This window comes from Aristolochia californica, unplaced genomic scaffold (assembly GCF_029961685.1).
Source record: "Aristolochia californica isolate CCGP_79_NKW_82.1479 unplaced genomic scaffold, dmAriCali1.0.hap1 SCAF_6, whole genome shotgun sequence".
Taxonomy (NCBI): Eukaryota; Viridiplantae; Streptophyta; class Magnoliopsida; order Piperales; family Aristolochiaceae; genus Aristolochia; species Aristolochia californica.
This window is the reverse complement of record NW_027182257.1, coordinates 5,359,448-5,377,997: the sequence shown is the minus strand read 5'-3', so window position 1 is coordinate 5,377,997 and position 18,550 is coordinate 5,359,448. Positions and strand designations below refer to the sequence as shown.

Sequence of the window (18,550 nt, the reverse complement as noted above, 5' to 3'; positions counted from 1 at the left end):
ACCTTTGCTGCTTCAAATATTGATTTATCTTTATATAAAACTCCAATTGAAAAAGTTCTTTTTGTGTTGAAAATTAGACTTAAAGAGATTTACTTCAACATATAATTTAAAATAAGAAAAATTCATTATGGAGATGTGAATGCCAAGAAAACAACAAGTACTAGGACAAGAAAGAAAAAAAATATATAATACAAACCTAAACTACTGAAGATGATAAATTAAAAAAGGATCACATTATCTTTATGGGTTGACCGAAACTCATAGAACCCACTCTGATATCATGTTGAATTTCTGGAAAAGAGAAAAACTTCACTGACTTGTTGTAATTTGAGTACAATGAGCATCTATTTATAATAGATGAAATAAGTAGAATCCAATTACAATTAAACTGATCTTATCCCAATTACACCCAAAGTTAAACACTAAAAGATAAATCCTAGAACAATTGAATAAATAAACATAAATAGAAGACCAACATAACTAAAACACTTTTAACCGAGATTCTTCTATGAGACCTCCTTCCATGAGACTCTTCTTAGACTCCACCATATTAATTCTAGCTCTATGAGACTTCTTACTATGAGACTCTTCCATACCTGCACTTCAACATGGTGTCACATTTTTGTAGCATCAAAGCAACATGCATGTCTGGTTCAAGGACTATGGGGTCACCCTACTACACTTTCAACCCGTTATACAGGTGTTTTCCTAAGCAACTTGAAGGGCCTATGCCATAATGTATTTTAGGGACCTAGATTTCAGGTAATTGGATTTGTAAGGTTTTTGGTTAAAAATTTAAGTTAGTTATTAGTTTTTTAACGTTTAATTCGATATTGCAAAGGCATTCCCATGTGAATGTCGAAGATGTTAGAAAACAAAATGTTCGACATACCACATATTAAAGTCTTTTATGCACATCCGAGAGGAGATGATATGTATTTAAATTGAAGTATATTTTTTAAAAAAAAAATATTAATGTAACAAATTTGTATTTTTTCAAATTTATATGATGAAAATTGTTCTAAGATTGAGTAATTTAGGATTACCATTAATCACATTATGGGTGGACTGAAAGGTTCGTAGTGCAATATGTAAGTATAATAACTTGAAGTTTTTTATAGTTTATATGTTTCAGTCAATACAAAATGCAATATTATAACTTTGTCCTTTTAATTTTAACAAGAAGAGATGTGGTGGATAGTACGAGAGGCACAAGAGGTTGGTTCGATGAGTGTGCCATAGTGCATATTGTATGTGCAGTTAGGTTTAGTACATTAAGGGGAAGAATTTAGCTCAGCCACCTCTACCCAAGTTGCCTCGAACATCTCCTTCTCACATGCATCTTGAGGATGAACTGCATCAAACTAGGTGGACTTTGACTCTAGAGTTGGAGACTTTGAGTCAAACTCAAGAGAAACTAAGGGATATACTCGTAAGAAACAAGAGTCTCTCCATACAACTAAAAAGTGTGTTATGAACCCAATAGTGGGCCGAGTCAGGCAGAGACACCATGGATGAGTCAATTACTCCGACTGAGTCAGTTATGTAGTCATTTAGTTTATTTTCAAGTTAAATGTCATGGAGGGGCCAAATTGTAATTTTCTCTTGTGGACATGAACCCTATTTAAGGGACGACATGGAATGAAATGGATAAGTCGAATTTCACCAAAAACACAGGATCGGCATTCTCCTCAATGAACCCAGGGTTTCAAGCTCCCCTTCGAGCTTGAATCGCTTCTCATCTTTGTTCTTCCCTACGAATCGCATTGTGGGATTTGGGACAATATCATTTGGTATCAGAGCAGGAACAATGGGCGATTCTTCGATCCAAGATGAAATGCATGCCATAATCCGTGATCAATTGGTAGCATTGCGCACAGAGTTAACTTCAGCAATCCGGGTTGAGATGTGTGCCCTGTGTACAAAATTAATCTCGGCAATAGGGGAGCTACTTCAGGCTTCCAGCGAAAGGTCTGCGAGAGGGGCCGAAATTGAAACTCGTCGGGATAGGGATTCAGAGAGGAGGGTCACCGTTTTGGAAGAAGACGGTGCATCCTTGATCTCAGCAAATAATTTGCCCTTTTCGAAGTCGTTCAACTTCAAATCTCGTCGAAAAAGCCCAATGTGGGTTTGCAGGTTTTAATTCGGCCAGATGCCTCCTTTGTCAACACTATTGTTGCGATTCGTCGACGGCAAAAGTTTCCTAAGGTCAGTATTATCGGCGACAATGTTGCTGGGAAGAGCTCGTCGTTAATCGACGGGGAGTGGACATATATGCGAACAAGAAAGACCAAAAATCCAAGGACTTTAATTTCGAAATGGAAATGGTTGTTGTGGCGGAAGATAAAATTAATGAGAAACTGAAGTTCGGTGTTGGAATCATTGGTGGGGGTGAGGCTCCTTCCGATGTTGGGCTCCTTTTCGACAACTTTTGAAAAGCAAATACGTCAATTGAGCCTAAGGTTCGGAACACCATGGTTCTCATGGCCGAACAATTCAAGACTGCCTTAGGGCTTTGACACATTTCCTCTGCGCTGCGTGTAAAAATTATTGAAGTGCCTACTCTGTTCTAGAATGCTATTGGGGCATACTCAGTTCCAACTAATCACTCTCTCGCTTTGTCCCAACATGTGAAATAGGAGATGAGTTCACTGTTGCAAAAGGGTCCTATTCGTGTAGCCAACAAAACTCTGGAATTAGCATATGCTATGCAGTCTCGTGTTAGTGGGTGGGCAACACTTGTGCGTGATCTAAATTTCAAGGAGGTTTCAACCAGTCGTAGAATCGATGTTGCTTGCAAGATGTATGTCAAAATGCTAAGAAGAATTGAGACAAGAGCTGGGTGTAGGGTTGAAATCGTGCACATTCCAACTTGCAAGTTTCCGTATACATCACAATAGGTAAGGTCTGCCCATTTTATTGAAAACATGACAAACATATACAAGAGAATGGAGTTTGCTGTTAATGCCTATCCTTTTCAATTGTTGTCCCTGAATCAATTGCCTGCTGGATGTTCTGTTGGAAATTCTGGAATGTGTTGGAGGGAGCTGAATGCCCTTAATAATGGCATGTCTGTGCTCCAAAGTCTTATTGTTGTTGCAAACAGCACCAGTGTTCTTCATGCCCATGTCGTTTGTGAAGATATTGGACCTGAGATGATAATGTACACTAAAATACTGTTGCCGTTGCAGTCAGCATGGTGGCCTTCCTTCATCACTCCCCTCTGATTTTGAAACTTAATTACCAATGTCTTCATAAAGGGATTCAAACAGTAGTGGTTGAGTCCTCGAAGAATAGGGAATTGATGTCTGGTGAGGTGTTTGATGTACTTCAGGGTAGTGAGTAGAAGCTTGGGATGATGTGGATCCGTTTCGGCCAGCATACCCTACCTTTGAGTTCGCGGACAACTCATTCTCCAGGAGGGGTGTAATGTTATGAACCCAATAGTGGGCCGAGTCATGCAGAGACACCACGGCTGAGTCAATTACTCTGACTGAGTCAGTTATGTAGTCATTTTGTGTATTTTCAAGTTAAATGCCATGGAGGGGCAAAATTATAATTTTCTCTTGTGGACATGAACCCTATTTAAGGGATGACATGGAATGAAACGGATAAGTCAAATTTCACCAAAAACACAGGATTGGCGTTCTCCTCAACGAACCCAGGGTTCCAAGCTCCCCTTCGAGCTTGAATCGCTTCTCATCTTTGTTCTTCCCTGCGAATCGCATTGTGGGATCTGGGACCATATCAAAGTGGTTGAACTATTTACGCGTCAAGTACAAGAACAATATTAGGTCTATGCATTCGTATCTTCAAGAAGAGATGTGTGATTTCACTCAAGAGTGGGTCTTCTTTGGATTCTCCCCTGGACCTTCTCTTAGATTGTTTATGGTTCTTTATTATTTTTTGACAATTTGTAATTTTTTGGTATATTTTAATATATTCTTGTATATTTTTGTTATATACAGAAAATGGCACAATTTTTCAGCGAGTAATATATTCTTCCGGCAAAATTTTCACTTGCAAAAGTTTTGCCGATAAAATTCCACCAACAAAAAAATTCACTAACCAAAGTATTTTTCCTTGTAGTGTTAAACTTATTTTTTTGCAATGAATATTGTGGAAGATGAGCCCAAGCCATTTTATACAAAAAGATTTTATACACCAGGGTGTTCATAATGTTATCTCACCCCCAGCTTGAAGGGGAGTGTTGGAAGATGGGCACAAGCCTACACACGACCAAGAAAGGCCCACAAGTCCAAGAGTGGCCCGTGTCAGGTTGACCCACTGAGTTGACCCAGACCAGGTTGACTCGATCCGAGTTGGCTCAACAGAATAGGAGCATCCACGGGTCAGTAGAACCGTTGTTGGGTGAACTCGGGCTGGTCCGGGTATGGGTCAGAACAGGCGGGCGACCCGGATTTAATAAGTTTCCTAAGTTAGGAAATATAAATTTTTCAACAGTGTCTTCTTCCTCCTCTCGGCGCCGAACAGATCGATTGTTCAAAAAAAAAAAAAAATCTCAAATTCTGGACTCTTTCCCAATATCATCGGCAATAGTAAGAATCGGGAAAACGTTTCCTTCTTCCCTATGGGGCTGAAGGAATCGGGACATTAGAGTCGTCCCAAGGCAACCAAGCAGTAGATCTTTTTCTTCTCCACAACACCGAAGGACTCTCGATGGAAACAGTCCAGAAACTCAGGGGATTAACTCGGAATGAAATCGACGGACAGGCTGGATGAGAGAATAATATGACTTCCAAATAACTATGGAATCAGTCTGACAGTAGAGAAGATACGATTCTATCTTTATGAGGCAATAATATACCATTCGAAATTTGGGATACCAGCTCGGATTCAGCACAACAGATAAAAAAATCCACTTGATGAGATCACATCTGTGATGATACGATAAACCAATCTGATTTTTTCGGCCAGAAATTGAACCAAAGAAAACACTTTGGCTGGCAATGTTTTGCTGTGATTGATCAGTTTCAAAAGAAACGATAAGCAACCACTAGGAAGAATCCAACTTGAGCAAAAATATCCTTCCAGAGATAAGTGAGATGCCAGTGTGAGTCAAGTTCGGATCACAATAGATCACCATGGAACATAGTCGACAACAAAATCACCAGCGCAATATGGACTCATTGACGGTAATCAATGTCGGGGAAGAGATCAGTGTTGACCTTCTTCTGAAGGTAGAGAGCAAGGCCACTCTAATTGCTGGTTTCCGGAAATAAATACTAGATCGTGATTAACCATCATTAACACGGAATTGTTTTTCGGAATGCGATCTGGAGATAAGCCGACCAGCCGTGAAGACAAAGTTTTTGTCAAAGATAACAACAATAGAGATGGCAAGGCAGAGACGGGAACAAGCACGAGACACGAACCAACAAATAAAATTCTTACTAAAATAAAAAATAGGACACGAGGAAAGTGCCCATGATGGAACTAGTAGCGAGACCAACCAGCGGTGGGTCAAGCACCAAATCCTCGATGGAGGCACCGAGCTAGGTCTCACGGGGACAATAAAACTAGTAGTAAAATAAAAAAGAAACGAAGTTGTAACTATGAAAAAAAAATCATCAGAAAAGAAAAATATGACTGTCCGAAATTCTGAAAACCATAACTACGAGTCCTGAAAATCAATGATCTGATACTATGTTGATTTTTAACCCTTCCTCTAAAGTTCAATTTATAGATTAATCAAACTACTGTATTATAATAATACCCCTGAATTTAGGGTTTGAACTTAATTACATCAATATCATCTCTATGAGATGACTCTTTATTTACCATATTGTTATCATTGTATGGGCATGTGGGCCTTCTCCTTGATCTATGAGCCTTGAGCTCGTCTTCTACATCTTTTGGATATATGGGTCTTTTTTGGTCTGATGGGCTTGGAATGATCTTCTAACACACTTGGATTTGTGGGTCTTCCTTGGTTGTATGGGTTTGGGCCCATTTTCCAACAAATATGTTTTTCTTTTATGTGCAAGGGGCTATAACGATGAAGTCAAAAAATTAACCAATCAGGAGGATGGGGCAGGAACGAAAATGTGGGGCGGGGTTGGATTTTTTAAAGCCTGCTCCGAATCGGCCCTACTACTATGGCATCACTTGTCTTTCCTTTAAAAGAAGAAAAAAAAAAGGACAAAAGAAAGAAAGAGGTCTTTTGTTTAAAAAAAAGAGATTGTAGGCATTTAGTTACTTACACCTTTTGAAGAACCAATATTCGGTTAAGCTACAAGATTGCCAATATGAAAAGAAACTTCCATCGGCTACTACACATCAACATTCGAAAGCGAAGGACTAACAACAAATGGCACAATTCAAAGCCCAGTGAGAAACGAAAAGATGGTTTTCACGCGGAAAAGTCATCGGTTACAGTTAGGCGAGGGAATCACTTAATTTAATTGTTTGAATACAGAATACTCACTTCCCAATTTAGAGACGCGCAATTAGTCTTTTATACTGTTTCTTAATCTGATTTGGTTGAAAGCATAGAAACGTAATCAGTCTTCAATTCGTGTTTCTTAATCTGATGTGATTGAAGCGGTCATATCATGCAAACCGAACATCTCCGGGTTAGGTGATGCTCTGTGCTGATGATACAAATAACTGGAAAAACAAACGTCTGATAAAAATGCCTCAATGATCCGTTCTCCACAGCCATTAAACGTCTAAGATTAATGGTGGGTTCTGGAGACGGCCCTCTCAAATCAGCTGTTTGATAACAAATTAAGAAGAGAACAACCCCCAATTCTCCGTTCTCCACAGTAAAGTGTTCAAACTAAACGTCTAAGAGAAATGGTGGGTGATGCATCTGTCTGTAAGCTTAAGAATAAGAAAGGCTGTAACGTGCGAGAAAATGGAGAATGGCTTCGAGCGGCAGCGAAATCATGGTTCCACCCTTCACTGGTCGCTGCACTATTAAAGTGTTCGACAAAATGTCTCAAAGACTATTTCACCGGGGTTTAAACAATTCATAGCTTCCGTGTTCGCATCATCATTAGTTGACGATGAATTTGATGATCGAAAGTGTTCAGGTAATAGTTTTATCATCTTCACAGGCCACGCGGATGAGGCGACCAATAAAATAAAGAGCAGAGCATAATTGAGGCATGGCCCAAACTCTTGCGGCGGATTCCTCTGCTCTCCACTTTAATGGCTACCAAAATCGAACAGCTGAGTTCAGTAACAGGACCAGCCTTCAAATTTCTGCACGGTGACACCTGTTCTGTATCACTTAGATTGGAAGTCAAGATTACGGAAGACGAGAGACGAGCTTCCGATAGAGGGTAGGCGTCAGTAACTTCAAATCGCAATGAAAGAGAGATGTTCGTCGACAGTGTTTTTACAAGCAATGGATTGGGAGAAATCTAGAAAGTTTGCAAAGCAGGCTAAACACCCTTCAACGGGATGACGTGCCTGCATTGCTTTTCCCTGGCCAATTGGCCATGAAACGCAGGCATCAGGCGTGTGGAGAAAGTAGTTGTGGGCAAGGTTTACGCGATGGGCCGTTATAGGTGGGGCCCAAACCGGCAGCCTACCTATACCACCTACTACCGTCCGGTTCATGGGGGATTTTATTTTTCTTTTATAATGATAGTTTTTATTGTTTAAAAAATAAATAGGAAATGAATAAAAGCGACTAAACACAATAATTTACCAACTATTACCTATTTAATTGAGACATTTTAAAAGTGAAGAGCCTCATTAGAAAAACCCCGTTCGTCCACAACGAAGCAGTTGGCTGGGTCAACTTTCAGAGATGTCTCTCAAGGTTCAATGTTTGGGAGATTAGGTGGAGACGAGGAAAGCAAGGTCTGGCAATGCAGGATAAGAGAATAAAAGATGACAAAGCAATAGGATTTGGAGGCGACTTCTTCTTACTCCCCAATTAAAATACTCTTCCCTGTTCCCTCCGGTTGTCTATAAAATAAGCCCTCTTGTTACCTCCTCCTGCAACCTCCTCCTGTAGCCATCTCTTGTGTCTGTGCATTCCTTCGAGACAGAGAGAACATGGCTGCCGCAACAGCTTTCGTTCTTCTTCTCTTGGCTGCTCCTTTGGCCCACGCAGCCGACTACGTCGTCGGAGATAGCTCCGGGTGGGACACTGGTGTAAACTTTCCCACTTGGACCTCTGGGAAAACATTCCAAGTTGGTGACAGACTCAGTAAGTTCTCCATGCACTTCTCCTCTCTCAAAGAGGCTAATATTCTGTTTGGTATATTAATTTCTTGCTGAGATATTTTCATACTAATCTTTCATCTTTGATCGGCATGGAACGGTATTGAATGGCACAGATAGGGTGATTAATAACTTTTTCTCCCGCTCACCCTGCTTGTGTTAAACTAAAGTTTCTTCATCCGCCATTACTAGTGCGCTTCCGATCTTCTTGAACCTCGGTTTTACCCTCTTCTATTAAATATTACCTACTGCGAATGCGACATTTATCCATTTTAATTGAAGTTTTAAAACCATTCCTTTTGCTGTTCTTTCCTTCCTTTCTCCCTTTCTCTGTGAGTTACTGTATTCTGTTACAAGAAACTGCAACTCTCTCCTGTGATTTCTTCCACGTCAAGTGATAAAACGAGTAGACTAATATAGTCCCTTTTGTTGGAGAGCTCCTGTGATTTCTTCCACGTCAAGTGACTAGGACGGACTAGGAGCAATAGCAGAAATCAGTCAAATAGTGGAACTTGTCAACATCTTGACAAAATTTCAGTCTGATATCTCAACAATTTTTTGCCGAAAAAATTATTAATTAGGACAATTCTGAGTTCTGTGGGATATCAGTAAGCTGACATCCAGTTTCTTTCTTCTGGGTTTGCCTGACCTACCAGACTCGTTTATTTCTACCCAGAAGAAAGAAATTAATGGCATCCGACCTAAACTTCACGAAGAAGATTTTTTTTTTTTATATTTTTCCTGCAACATTAGTAAAATACGAAACAGATCTCCCCTTGACAGCTCGTTCTTGTAAGATCACAAGCTGTACTTGTGATTGATTTCTTTTATGTTTACATTGGTTGACTTGGAATTTAAGATGTTTTAATTGAAAAATGGATTTCTCGTCTGATCATGAAATTGCTGAGGTAGTGGGTTAATTCTCAGTAGAGCACGTCTATGGTCGGTACGATCATTATTAAACAAACCAGTTGAACAATCAAACGAAGAACAAGAAGCAAAATGGGTAGGTCAAAGCTTTGATCTAAGTATCAGATTAGCTCCAGCCTTTGACGAATAACAAGCATCTACTTTCGTGTTTGTGCAGTATTCACCTACACAGCAAATCACAAAGTAGACGAAGTGACCAAGTCCGACTACGATAGCTGTAGCTCCGCCAACACGCTTGCAAGCCACGACGACGGGAACACCACTATCACCCTATCCAAGGAAGGTGGCCATTACTTTCTCTGCCCGACTTTTGGCCACTGCGGGCAGGGGATGAAGCTATCCGTCACTGTCTCAGCGGCCGGGAGCAGTCCTTCGACGCCAACCACCCCAGGTGGCTCGCCCAGCACTCCCTCCACGCCCAACAGCCCCAGCACCCCCGGTTCCAGGACTCCAAGCTCCACACCCAGCGGTGCCAGCAGCTTGACAGCCATTGGGGCCTGCCTGCTGTGGGCTCCTATCCTTGCATTCATGAGCTAGGCAAGAGGCAGTGCTTGCAATTATATATTGCTTAGGTTTCTCTGTTGATGGGACTTGGGTGGTTAATTAGTATTAGGCTGTGAGATTTGTGATAAGGAGTAGTTACCTGCATCTTGTACGAGTACGATTGATTTGTTTTCAGTGCAATGGATTTTTCTTCCACCTAAATCATAATAAAATATTTTCTTATTAAACTAAGTTAACTTAGATTTCTGTGGTAGCAGAAATCAAACTCCTTTTATTTTGACCCTTTCGGTTCCTTGTGGAATCCTCCAAGTGATTTACGACTAATATTAAAATGTAAAGGAATCTGGAGCCAGGTAGATAAATCTCAATAGATTGCTACATCTGGGAGCAAATACAGATGAATGTCAACTGAACTCTGGTTCATGTTTCAACAGATAAGAATTCCAATTCTCGCCTGTAAATTCTCTACCAACTCTCTTTTAGTCTTCCAATTCCATAAAGCGAAGGCTCAACGAAGTAAAAGAGTGGTAGATTTCCCAGTATCAATGCTCAAAGACTAACTGGTCCGGCAGCGAAGAGGATGGTGGAATAACAGAGCTTCTTCCTCTGCTCTGAGTTGATTGTGGCCATATTTGTGCAGTCATGGGGTTTCTATTCAAACCCAAGCAAATCCAAATTGATAGCCAAAATAGATAATTATTTAAGTCTTCGGCCATGTGCGACCCAACATTAGATACACATATTTTCTTACTTGTTAGAGGATGATATACAAAATTCCAAGTAACTCATACCAAACAATAATATGAAAGTCAGATGCTGAGCACCATAAGATGAACTTGTAGTTAGTTAAGTCAACCATTGAGTTAACTTTCCAATAGCAGTGTCACAGCTGACTCTGAACGAGTGTTTTGGATACAGGATCTTGCAATCAGGCTTGAGACGGTCCTGCACCATGTTAGTAGCCAATGGTTCTCTATAAAGAATGACACTCAACTATATACAAAATCGGGAGTTTTATAAAAGAGTCTGAATTTAACCACATATTTGCATTGATTTAAGAGTCGTATTTATATACAATTTATAACAGAAATCTCCTAAAATACAATCAATAGAAATCTCCTAAACCGAAGGGATAAATACAATTTACTATAGAAGTCTTATCCCCTAAACTAAAGGGAGATAATCTGTTCTTTATGCTTCCTCAAGATAGACCACAGTTAGAGAGGCCAATCTCGTCTCTTAGCAACTGAAATTTTGAATGTGGCAATGACTTGGTAAGGAGATCAACAAGTTGTTCAGTAGAATCAATTTGAGAAACACGAAGTAAACTAGATTGAACTTGATCACCGATGAGGTGATAATCAATTGCTATATGTTTCATTCTGGATTGAAATAAAAGATTAGAGCTTAACTGAGTGACACTAATATTATCACAATAAATTACAGGTGAAAACTGCAAAAGTCACACTAATTTCAGTAAGTAGAGAGCACACCCATCGAAGTTCAACAACAGTAGCAGCAACTGATTGATGCTCAGACTTAGTAGAAAAAAGAGCAACAATGTGTTGCTTCTTTGAACTCTAGGAAATGAGATTACGCCTAATATTGATAAGGTAGACATTAGTGGAAGAGTAATCATCTTTATTGTCAGCCCAATCGACATTTGATAACTCATTTAGAGATATAGGAGACTTAAGATGTAAAAAAAACCTTTTATCCAATGTGCCATATAAATACTTTAAAATTCGTTTAAAAAGTACCCAATGCTCATTAGTCAATTGATGCATAAATTGAGACATCTTTGTTACTTCAAAGGATTTGGTGCGAAGCATGCGAAACTCTATCTCAGCCATCCGATCATGATTGGACATGTGAGATAGTCATTGATCGGACGATTGAGATAACATTTCGCACCAAAGGACTTTTTATATTGGATCAACCCTCTTGTTAGATAATATAAGGCCAATTTTTTAAGATAAATGCAAGAGGCAACTTAGCTTTTGATAGAGATAAAGATAAAGATAATGATAGAGATAGAGATGATTCAAATTATAAGTGATTGAATTAGAGACATACTCAAATTATAGAGTTATAATCACCTACTGTTTCTATTGTAATTCTATAAATAGTATACACCTGATCTATGACAATCACGGCAATATTATTTGACATTCCTATATTCTACAGTTTTAACAGTTAACCATAGAACCCAACAAACACTTAAATAACATTTTATTATTTTTAAAGAACTCAGAGATATTTACCAAACGAGCACTGGTACTGTTTTTTTATCTTTCATGATGAATATAAAAATAGAATAACAAATAAAGAGAGCTTTGGAAATGATAACAAAAGTAGTTAGCTGGTTATATTTTTATCCTCCTTTCTTTTTCTGGCGTGATGTCTGATATTAACCGATTCATTTGAAGTCGTCGTTCTTGTTTTTCTGGGCGAAGAGGTCTGCTTAACTGCCTTACCGAAGAGTCAGTCCATCAACATTCAACAACCCCCACCGACTACAAATCCTACTTACGATCTCCCTACGCAACCCTTACTTAAATTACTGAACGTCGACGATCTGATATCTAATACCCGACATCTGTCTCCCTTTCTCGTTCTAATCCACTTCATTCTTCAATTTATTTCCTTCTTTTATAATAAAACTGAAGAAAAGAAAAAATCGCTGTTGAGTGAATTATATAAAACGTTAGTTACATAGTTAGGTTATCGACTTCAGAATCTAACCGGGTATAAATGAATTGAACGCTTCATCTCCATTGCAGCTTCAATCAAATCCACATCATCAGTGATGGCTAGGCTCTTCGTAGTCATTGTGCTCGTGGCCTTTCTTAGCCTGTCGTTACATTGCCATGCGACTGTGTATACAGTGGGAGATACTGCAGGGTGGGACATCAGCACTGATCTGGGTTCATGGCTGTCCGGCAAGGAATTCAACGTTGGAGACACTCTTTGTAAGAGAATACTCCCTCTCTACTGCACTTTGATCCAAGTCCAATGTCTTCGTTTATCTGTGCCATTGTTTTTGTACCACCGTTACCTTTGAATAGTTAACTTATGGGAGTGGGTGCCTGATATATTTTTCTTGTTTGGATGCCCATGGAAAATGAGAGATAAGATTGGAAGAGAAATATAATTTTTCTTGTTTAGATACAAGAGAATTTATTAATTTTTTTCTCAACGATTCTCTTCCAAACAACAAAAAATAATTTTCTTTCCCTTTTCTTTTCTTTTCTTTTCTTTTTTGTGGGAACAGGTCCTTGAAGAGGAGGGTAGATTGGTTCTGTCAATCTTGGATAAAGCTAACCTGTGTTGACAAATGGGAATAACAATCCAACTCTATTTCGCTTAACTTTTAATATAATCTTGATTTTAAAATAATAGAAAACATCAACTGGACTGTTATTACAAATTTCTTCGTATATTTTGATTGTTATCCAAGGATGAGTTAAATAATGCATCTGTTTCCTCTCTATTAAAAGGCTGCTGGCCAAATCACTACGGGAAGTAACCCAAGTTTGTCCCCTTACCCAGTGTTCCAGTACTCGTCCCTACACAGCGTGAGCGAGGTCGGCAAAGATGACTTCGATGCTTGCAGCGCAGGCAATGCCCTGCAGAGCAGCCGCGGCGGAAACACGACCATTCCTCTAACATCTCCAGGACCAAAATACTTCATTTGTGGAACCTTGTCGCACTGTTTGGGGGGTATGAAGCTGCAGGTGAATGTTAATGGCAGGGACGCAGCTTCACCAGCCGGTGCACCCACTTCTCCAGAGACATCCGAGGAGGCACCGTCTTCTCTGCCAAGACCCAATACGAGAAGCAACAGCCCTGCGACACCTTCAAACGCTTACTCTCCTTCTCTCGCAGATTCTTTAATGGCTGTTTGGTTTAGTTTTGCAGGGGCTCTGTTGTGGGTGCTCGCCGTATTTTGAGTAATTAATTTCCTCTTGTTATGCATTGATTCAAGATTTTCATGTATTTATTCAAATGAGCGTTTTAATCTAGTGGGTTATCACTCTTCTTTAGGATCAGTTGTTTGTTACTCAGTTTAGTCACTTACCGAAGAGTAACCAAGTAAATAACAAGCAATGAAACACACCCAAAGGTTGTAAATAATTCTCAGTGGTTTATATATGGCAAGTTCATGTTGTAGTAGAGTGATGACATAGATGACTGCCTCAAATGGCTAAAAGATCACTACTGATAGAGGGATAAGGGTGGTTCAACGACCCCCCTTTCTCTCCCACATTTTCTCTTTACCTAGTCCTCAATCCATGAGATTTTGACACATGGCATGACCAAGTCCTTATCCTATGAGATCTTGACATGTGGCAAGACAAAGTCCTCATCCCATGAGATCTTGTTACATGGCAAGACCAAGTCCTTATCCTGTGAAATTTTGACATTTGGAAAAAGATATAGCTCATTTTATGCTAAGTGTCACACTTGTTAGCATCATCTATCACTCATTTGCCTAACTCCTCTGATTCTATGGCACCGGAGTGGCATTCTTTTATGCTTCGATTTTGGTGGTTACCCGATCCAATTGGCTTCCTCTTGAATATTGATTGAAAGTTCAATTTTGATAATTGACACCATCCACACTTTGACTACTGGGAGTTTTGAGTTTGACCATCGGTCAACTAGTGATCGAGTTCCTTCAATCTGGATCATTGATCGAGAATTGATGATTTTGACCGTCAATCATCGTTAGAAATTTTGGTGATCAGATTTCCATGTCCACAATGTACAATTGGGAAAATTAGTTACTCAATAGAACAATTTTAATTAGTTTAAGAGAGGGGGCTACCTTAGTTAGACCAACCAATAGCATTTAATAGAATTAACAAAGAAGTATGTGGAGTAAAAATCTTTAAATTATTCTTTGGTAGAGTTGGTGTTTACTAATCCAATAGTTCTAAGCCCTCTCTCCTCCCTTGTGGAAGGTATGCTTTTTAATATATTTAATATATTTTAATGTTCCTCTATTATCTAATTTTAAAGAATAAAATATGAATAAAATTTAAATAGTTTTAATTAATAATTTACCCATCCTTTATGACATGACACTGATTCAATGGATCAACTAAGGAGAAACTGGTGCTTCTGCTGCCTGCAACTATCATCTCTTCTAATTGCTCATGACTTGGAATCGAGATTGAGACTTAAAAATCTTTCTTCCGCATCACCATTTTTTGTTAATATTTATGCTCTTTTAAGAGAAAAGTGAAAATAAGCCCACACATTTCTTGGTGAAGTTTATCTGGATAAATCAATAACAAAGCCTTGCCTTCTCTCAAGCAAACTCGAGAAACTATTCCAAGCTACGTAGTGATTTGTTGAGCAACACTTAGAACAAGGGCGAGTCTGCCATGAAATAAATTCGTCAAAAGACCAGAGCAGGATCAAATTCTTGTTGGTGGTTCACAGGTCCCACCGCCGTCGTCCATTCCATTATGGGACTTTTATCAGAACCAGGCTGTCGCAGGCCTCATCTCCTAATAATCAAGGATGACAATTACAAGCCACCCACCATGCTTCAGAATTTAAGAATAAAACGTGATCTTTGAAGATCGAAACATCGACAAGCAGAAGAAGCCATAAATCCCTCGCAGACATTCATACGACATACCTTTAACCATGACAGAGACGCACACCATCCTTCTCTGTTCTGTGCGTGAGGGCTGCCCTGCAAGACGACTGATCCCCATTAACGCCTGCAATCCGGAGGACACCTAGACAACTTTCTAGGGATAGAACTCATTATATTCGAGATTACAGGATGGGTTTAATCGTTTCATCCATTAAAAGCACTCTTTAACAACAAGAATCGGTGAAACCTGTTCATGCGTCAGTATCTATTAAAGTGTCTAGTAAGTAGACAACGTGTACACTCGAAAAACTAGATGAAATTACATTACTTCCATGAGCTTAAACAGGTTACAATCCCAATTCAGTTCTAAGTAGTGTCATTTAATTAGAAGACAAGAGCCCTAAATAACTCAAAAGCCTAACCATATTATAATTATTTTTATAGTTATAGTAACATCCCTTCAAATTCAAGATGAATCAACAATCAACATTGGTAATACATTTAGGGGGGGGGGGGTTAGTCAACTTGACACAGGAGATGAACTTCAGTTGCATTATTCAGTTCATCTCTTAACGTCGTTAGTGGACCACCAGCGTTCAAGTCATGTAGATGACTAAGATGAATCCAAAAATCATCTCCACGGTTTAATTTCGGGAATTTGGTTTCCACAGTATATTGTGAATCATCCAGATGAAGCAAGCACCGCGCTTCGAACCCTTGTCATTTTTTTTTTGGGTCTCTCTCCAGCACCTCCCTCTCTCGGTCTCCTCCTTCTCTTGTCACTTCTTCCTCCTTGAATTTTGTCCTCTGTCTCTCTACAGCCATCTCGCTTCTCCCTTCTCCCTCACGGCCTCCCTTTCTCTCCCTCGCACTTGCTCTCCCTCTCGGCCTCTCGCTAGCTTCTCCCTCTCTCCTATCCCTCTCAGCCTCCTGCTAGCTTCTCCCTCTCTCCTATCCCTCTCGGCCTCCCACTCCTTTCTCCCTGTTGCTACTCTCGTTTTTCCCAAAATACCTCCCGATTTCGTTCGATTCCCCCATTTTGATTTTTATTTTCTTTGATTTTTGACGTTTCGGCCTCGATTCTTCTATTCTACTTCGATTCAGCTTCGATATTGCCATTCGGCTTCGATTTCACCCGTTGGCTTCGGTTTGCCCCAAATTTTAGAAGGTAAGCCTAAACCCTAATTTTTTTTCGATTAATTTAGTGATGTATTTGATTTAATTTTAATTTCTGTGTGTAATATGGTGATTTAGGGTTAGGGTTTATGGTTCAATTTTGTCTTTATAGGGTTTAATTTTTTGATTAGGGTTAGGTTTTAGTGTATTTAGGGTTTAGTGCTTGGTATTTAAGGGTTTAAGGTCTAGTGTTTAGGGTATTTTTAGGGTTTAGGGTTTTTTTTAAAAAAAATTGGGTTCTCGATATTGGGGTGATAGGGTTTAGGGTTTGGGGTTTTTAGGGGTTTTAAGATCAATGGTTTCGTGTTTAGGTTCTAGAATTAGGGTTAAAGGTAATTTTTTTAGGATTTAGAGTTAGGGTTTAGAGTTTGGGGTGTTTAGTCCAGTTCAAACAAGGCTGAGTTTCCTACACCGACGACCATTAGCCAACGAAACCCAACCCCTATCATTGACGAGGTACAATTCGTAGTGACTACAAGTCATATGAGGTTCTATCAGGGGAGTTCGGTGAATTTGGACTTGATGTGTGTGTGCTTTTGCATTGTTTAGTGCATCTGCAATTGGAAATAGTTTGATTAATTTTGGAATATTTTAGAATATTTTTGAAATATTTTAAAGTACTATGGAATGATTTTGCCATGTGGTGAGGAGAATTCGGGTGTTATAAATATCCACCACGTGGTATTTTTTTTTGCGGTTTTTATTTCCGTGATGGGTAATGGTTGTCTAATAAAGTTTTTTTCACGAGGACCATCTAGGATTTAGATTATAAATGGCTGTAAGAAGACAACTAACTACTCGATCATATGACATTTGGACCTTCGAAGAAGACAGAAAAATGCTCGATCTCTTGGTTGAGCAAGTCAATATAGGGAACAAGTTGCCCAATGGGATTTGGAAGCCAGAGGTATATATGGATTGTGTCAATAAGTTCAATGATGATGCAGTCAATAAAATAACTGTTGAGAGGCTCAAGAATCGAACTAGATCATGGAAGAAAACATACCAAATGGTAACGAGCTGTCTCAACACTAGTGAGTTCGGTTGGCATACAACCACACAACGAGTTACTGCATGTCATTTTGTATGGAAATACTACATAAAGGTCAGTAAATCATGATGTACTGTAAAACATTTTGTATTTTTTTCACATTACTAGAACTCTATTCCAAGTCGTCTAAAGGATGTTTTATTCTTGTAGGAGCATAGAGATGCTGAAAAGTATAGACAACAAGGTTGCCCCGTGTATGACAAATTGACTTTGGTAGTGGAAAACTCAATAGCCAAGGGAACAACTAGTATAACTCATGTAGATCAGGGCGATGAACTCCTCCATGAGTTGGATCCTGTCCCGATGGATGAGCCCGAGGATGTCAATGTAGTTAGGGAAACTCCATCGCAATTCATTTGCGGAAAGGAGTCGACAACTAAGCAATCTCGAAGAAGTAACGTGTCATTTTCAAGTCGTTGTAGACAGAGAAGCGAATTGCTCGCTAATGATAGTAGAAAATTCATTGGTGCAGTTAACCGTATCGCTCAGACATTGAAGAATGTTATGAAGCCTAACAAGGGCAATGTCAAAAAAAATTGAATCGATGCCATCAGGGAAATCCTGGACCTGTCGGACAACATGAAGTATTATTTTCTTGAATGGTTGGATACGCCAAGTACGAAAGCCATGTTTACGGCAATGATAGTGGAAGAGCAGGGGGAGGCTTAAATAGTGTGCAAAAAAGTAATTGTAATGCGATTTAAGTACATCTTCTTTGGGAAGATTGTTATGTATTAATGTCGATGTTTGAATTATGATGTTGCAAGACTTATCAGTATCGTTAAGATTTTTATTTTATATGATTGTTGTGTTAATATATTAGGTGGATGAATAAGGTGGATGAGTATGGATGTGGTCAATTAAAGATTTTCATGGCTATGAATATGATTGTTGAGTATGGATGAATAGGTTGTGATTGAAGATTGATGTTTATTTTTGTTTATGACTCTTAGGAAGATTAAATTTACATATTTCCATGGCTATTATGACAGACGAAGAAGGGGTTGCAACTTTTGTTGGATTGACATGTATTATTGTCGTCATAGGAAGATACTATCTATGCCATTGCGATA

General features: G+C 39.2%; 2 protein-coding genes across 2 annotated transcripts; both read left to right on the top strand.

Annotated features, from left to right (window-relative positions):
• Positions 1–7,777: 7,777 nt before the first annotated feature.
• LOC137934941 (uclacyanin-3-like) lies at positions 7,778–9,857 on the top strand. The gene is made up of 2 exons (XM_068779538.1): positions 7,778–8,188; positions 9,290–9,857. The coding sequence occupies exons 1-2, from the start codon at positions 8,035–8,037 to the stop codon at positions 9,667–9,669; spliced, it is 534 nt and encodes a 177-aa protein (XP_068635639.1). The 5' UTR covers positions 7,778–8,034; the 3' UTR covers positions 9,670–9,857.
• Positions 9,858–12,394: 2,537 nt separating this feature from the next.
• LOC137935204 (blue copper protein-like) lies at positions 12,395–13,655 on the top strand (the record flags this gene model as incomplete). The annotated part of the gene is made up of 2 exons (XM_068779897.1): positions 12,395–12,608; positions 13,189–13,655. Coding segments are annotated over 2 exons (615 nt in total), but the record flags the coding sequence as incomplete, so codon positions are not given.
• Between the last annotated feature and the right edge of the window lie 4,895 nt (positions 13,656–18,550).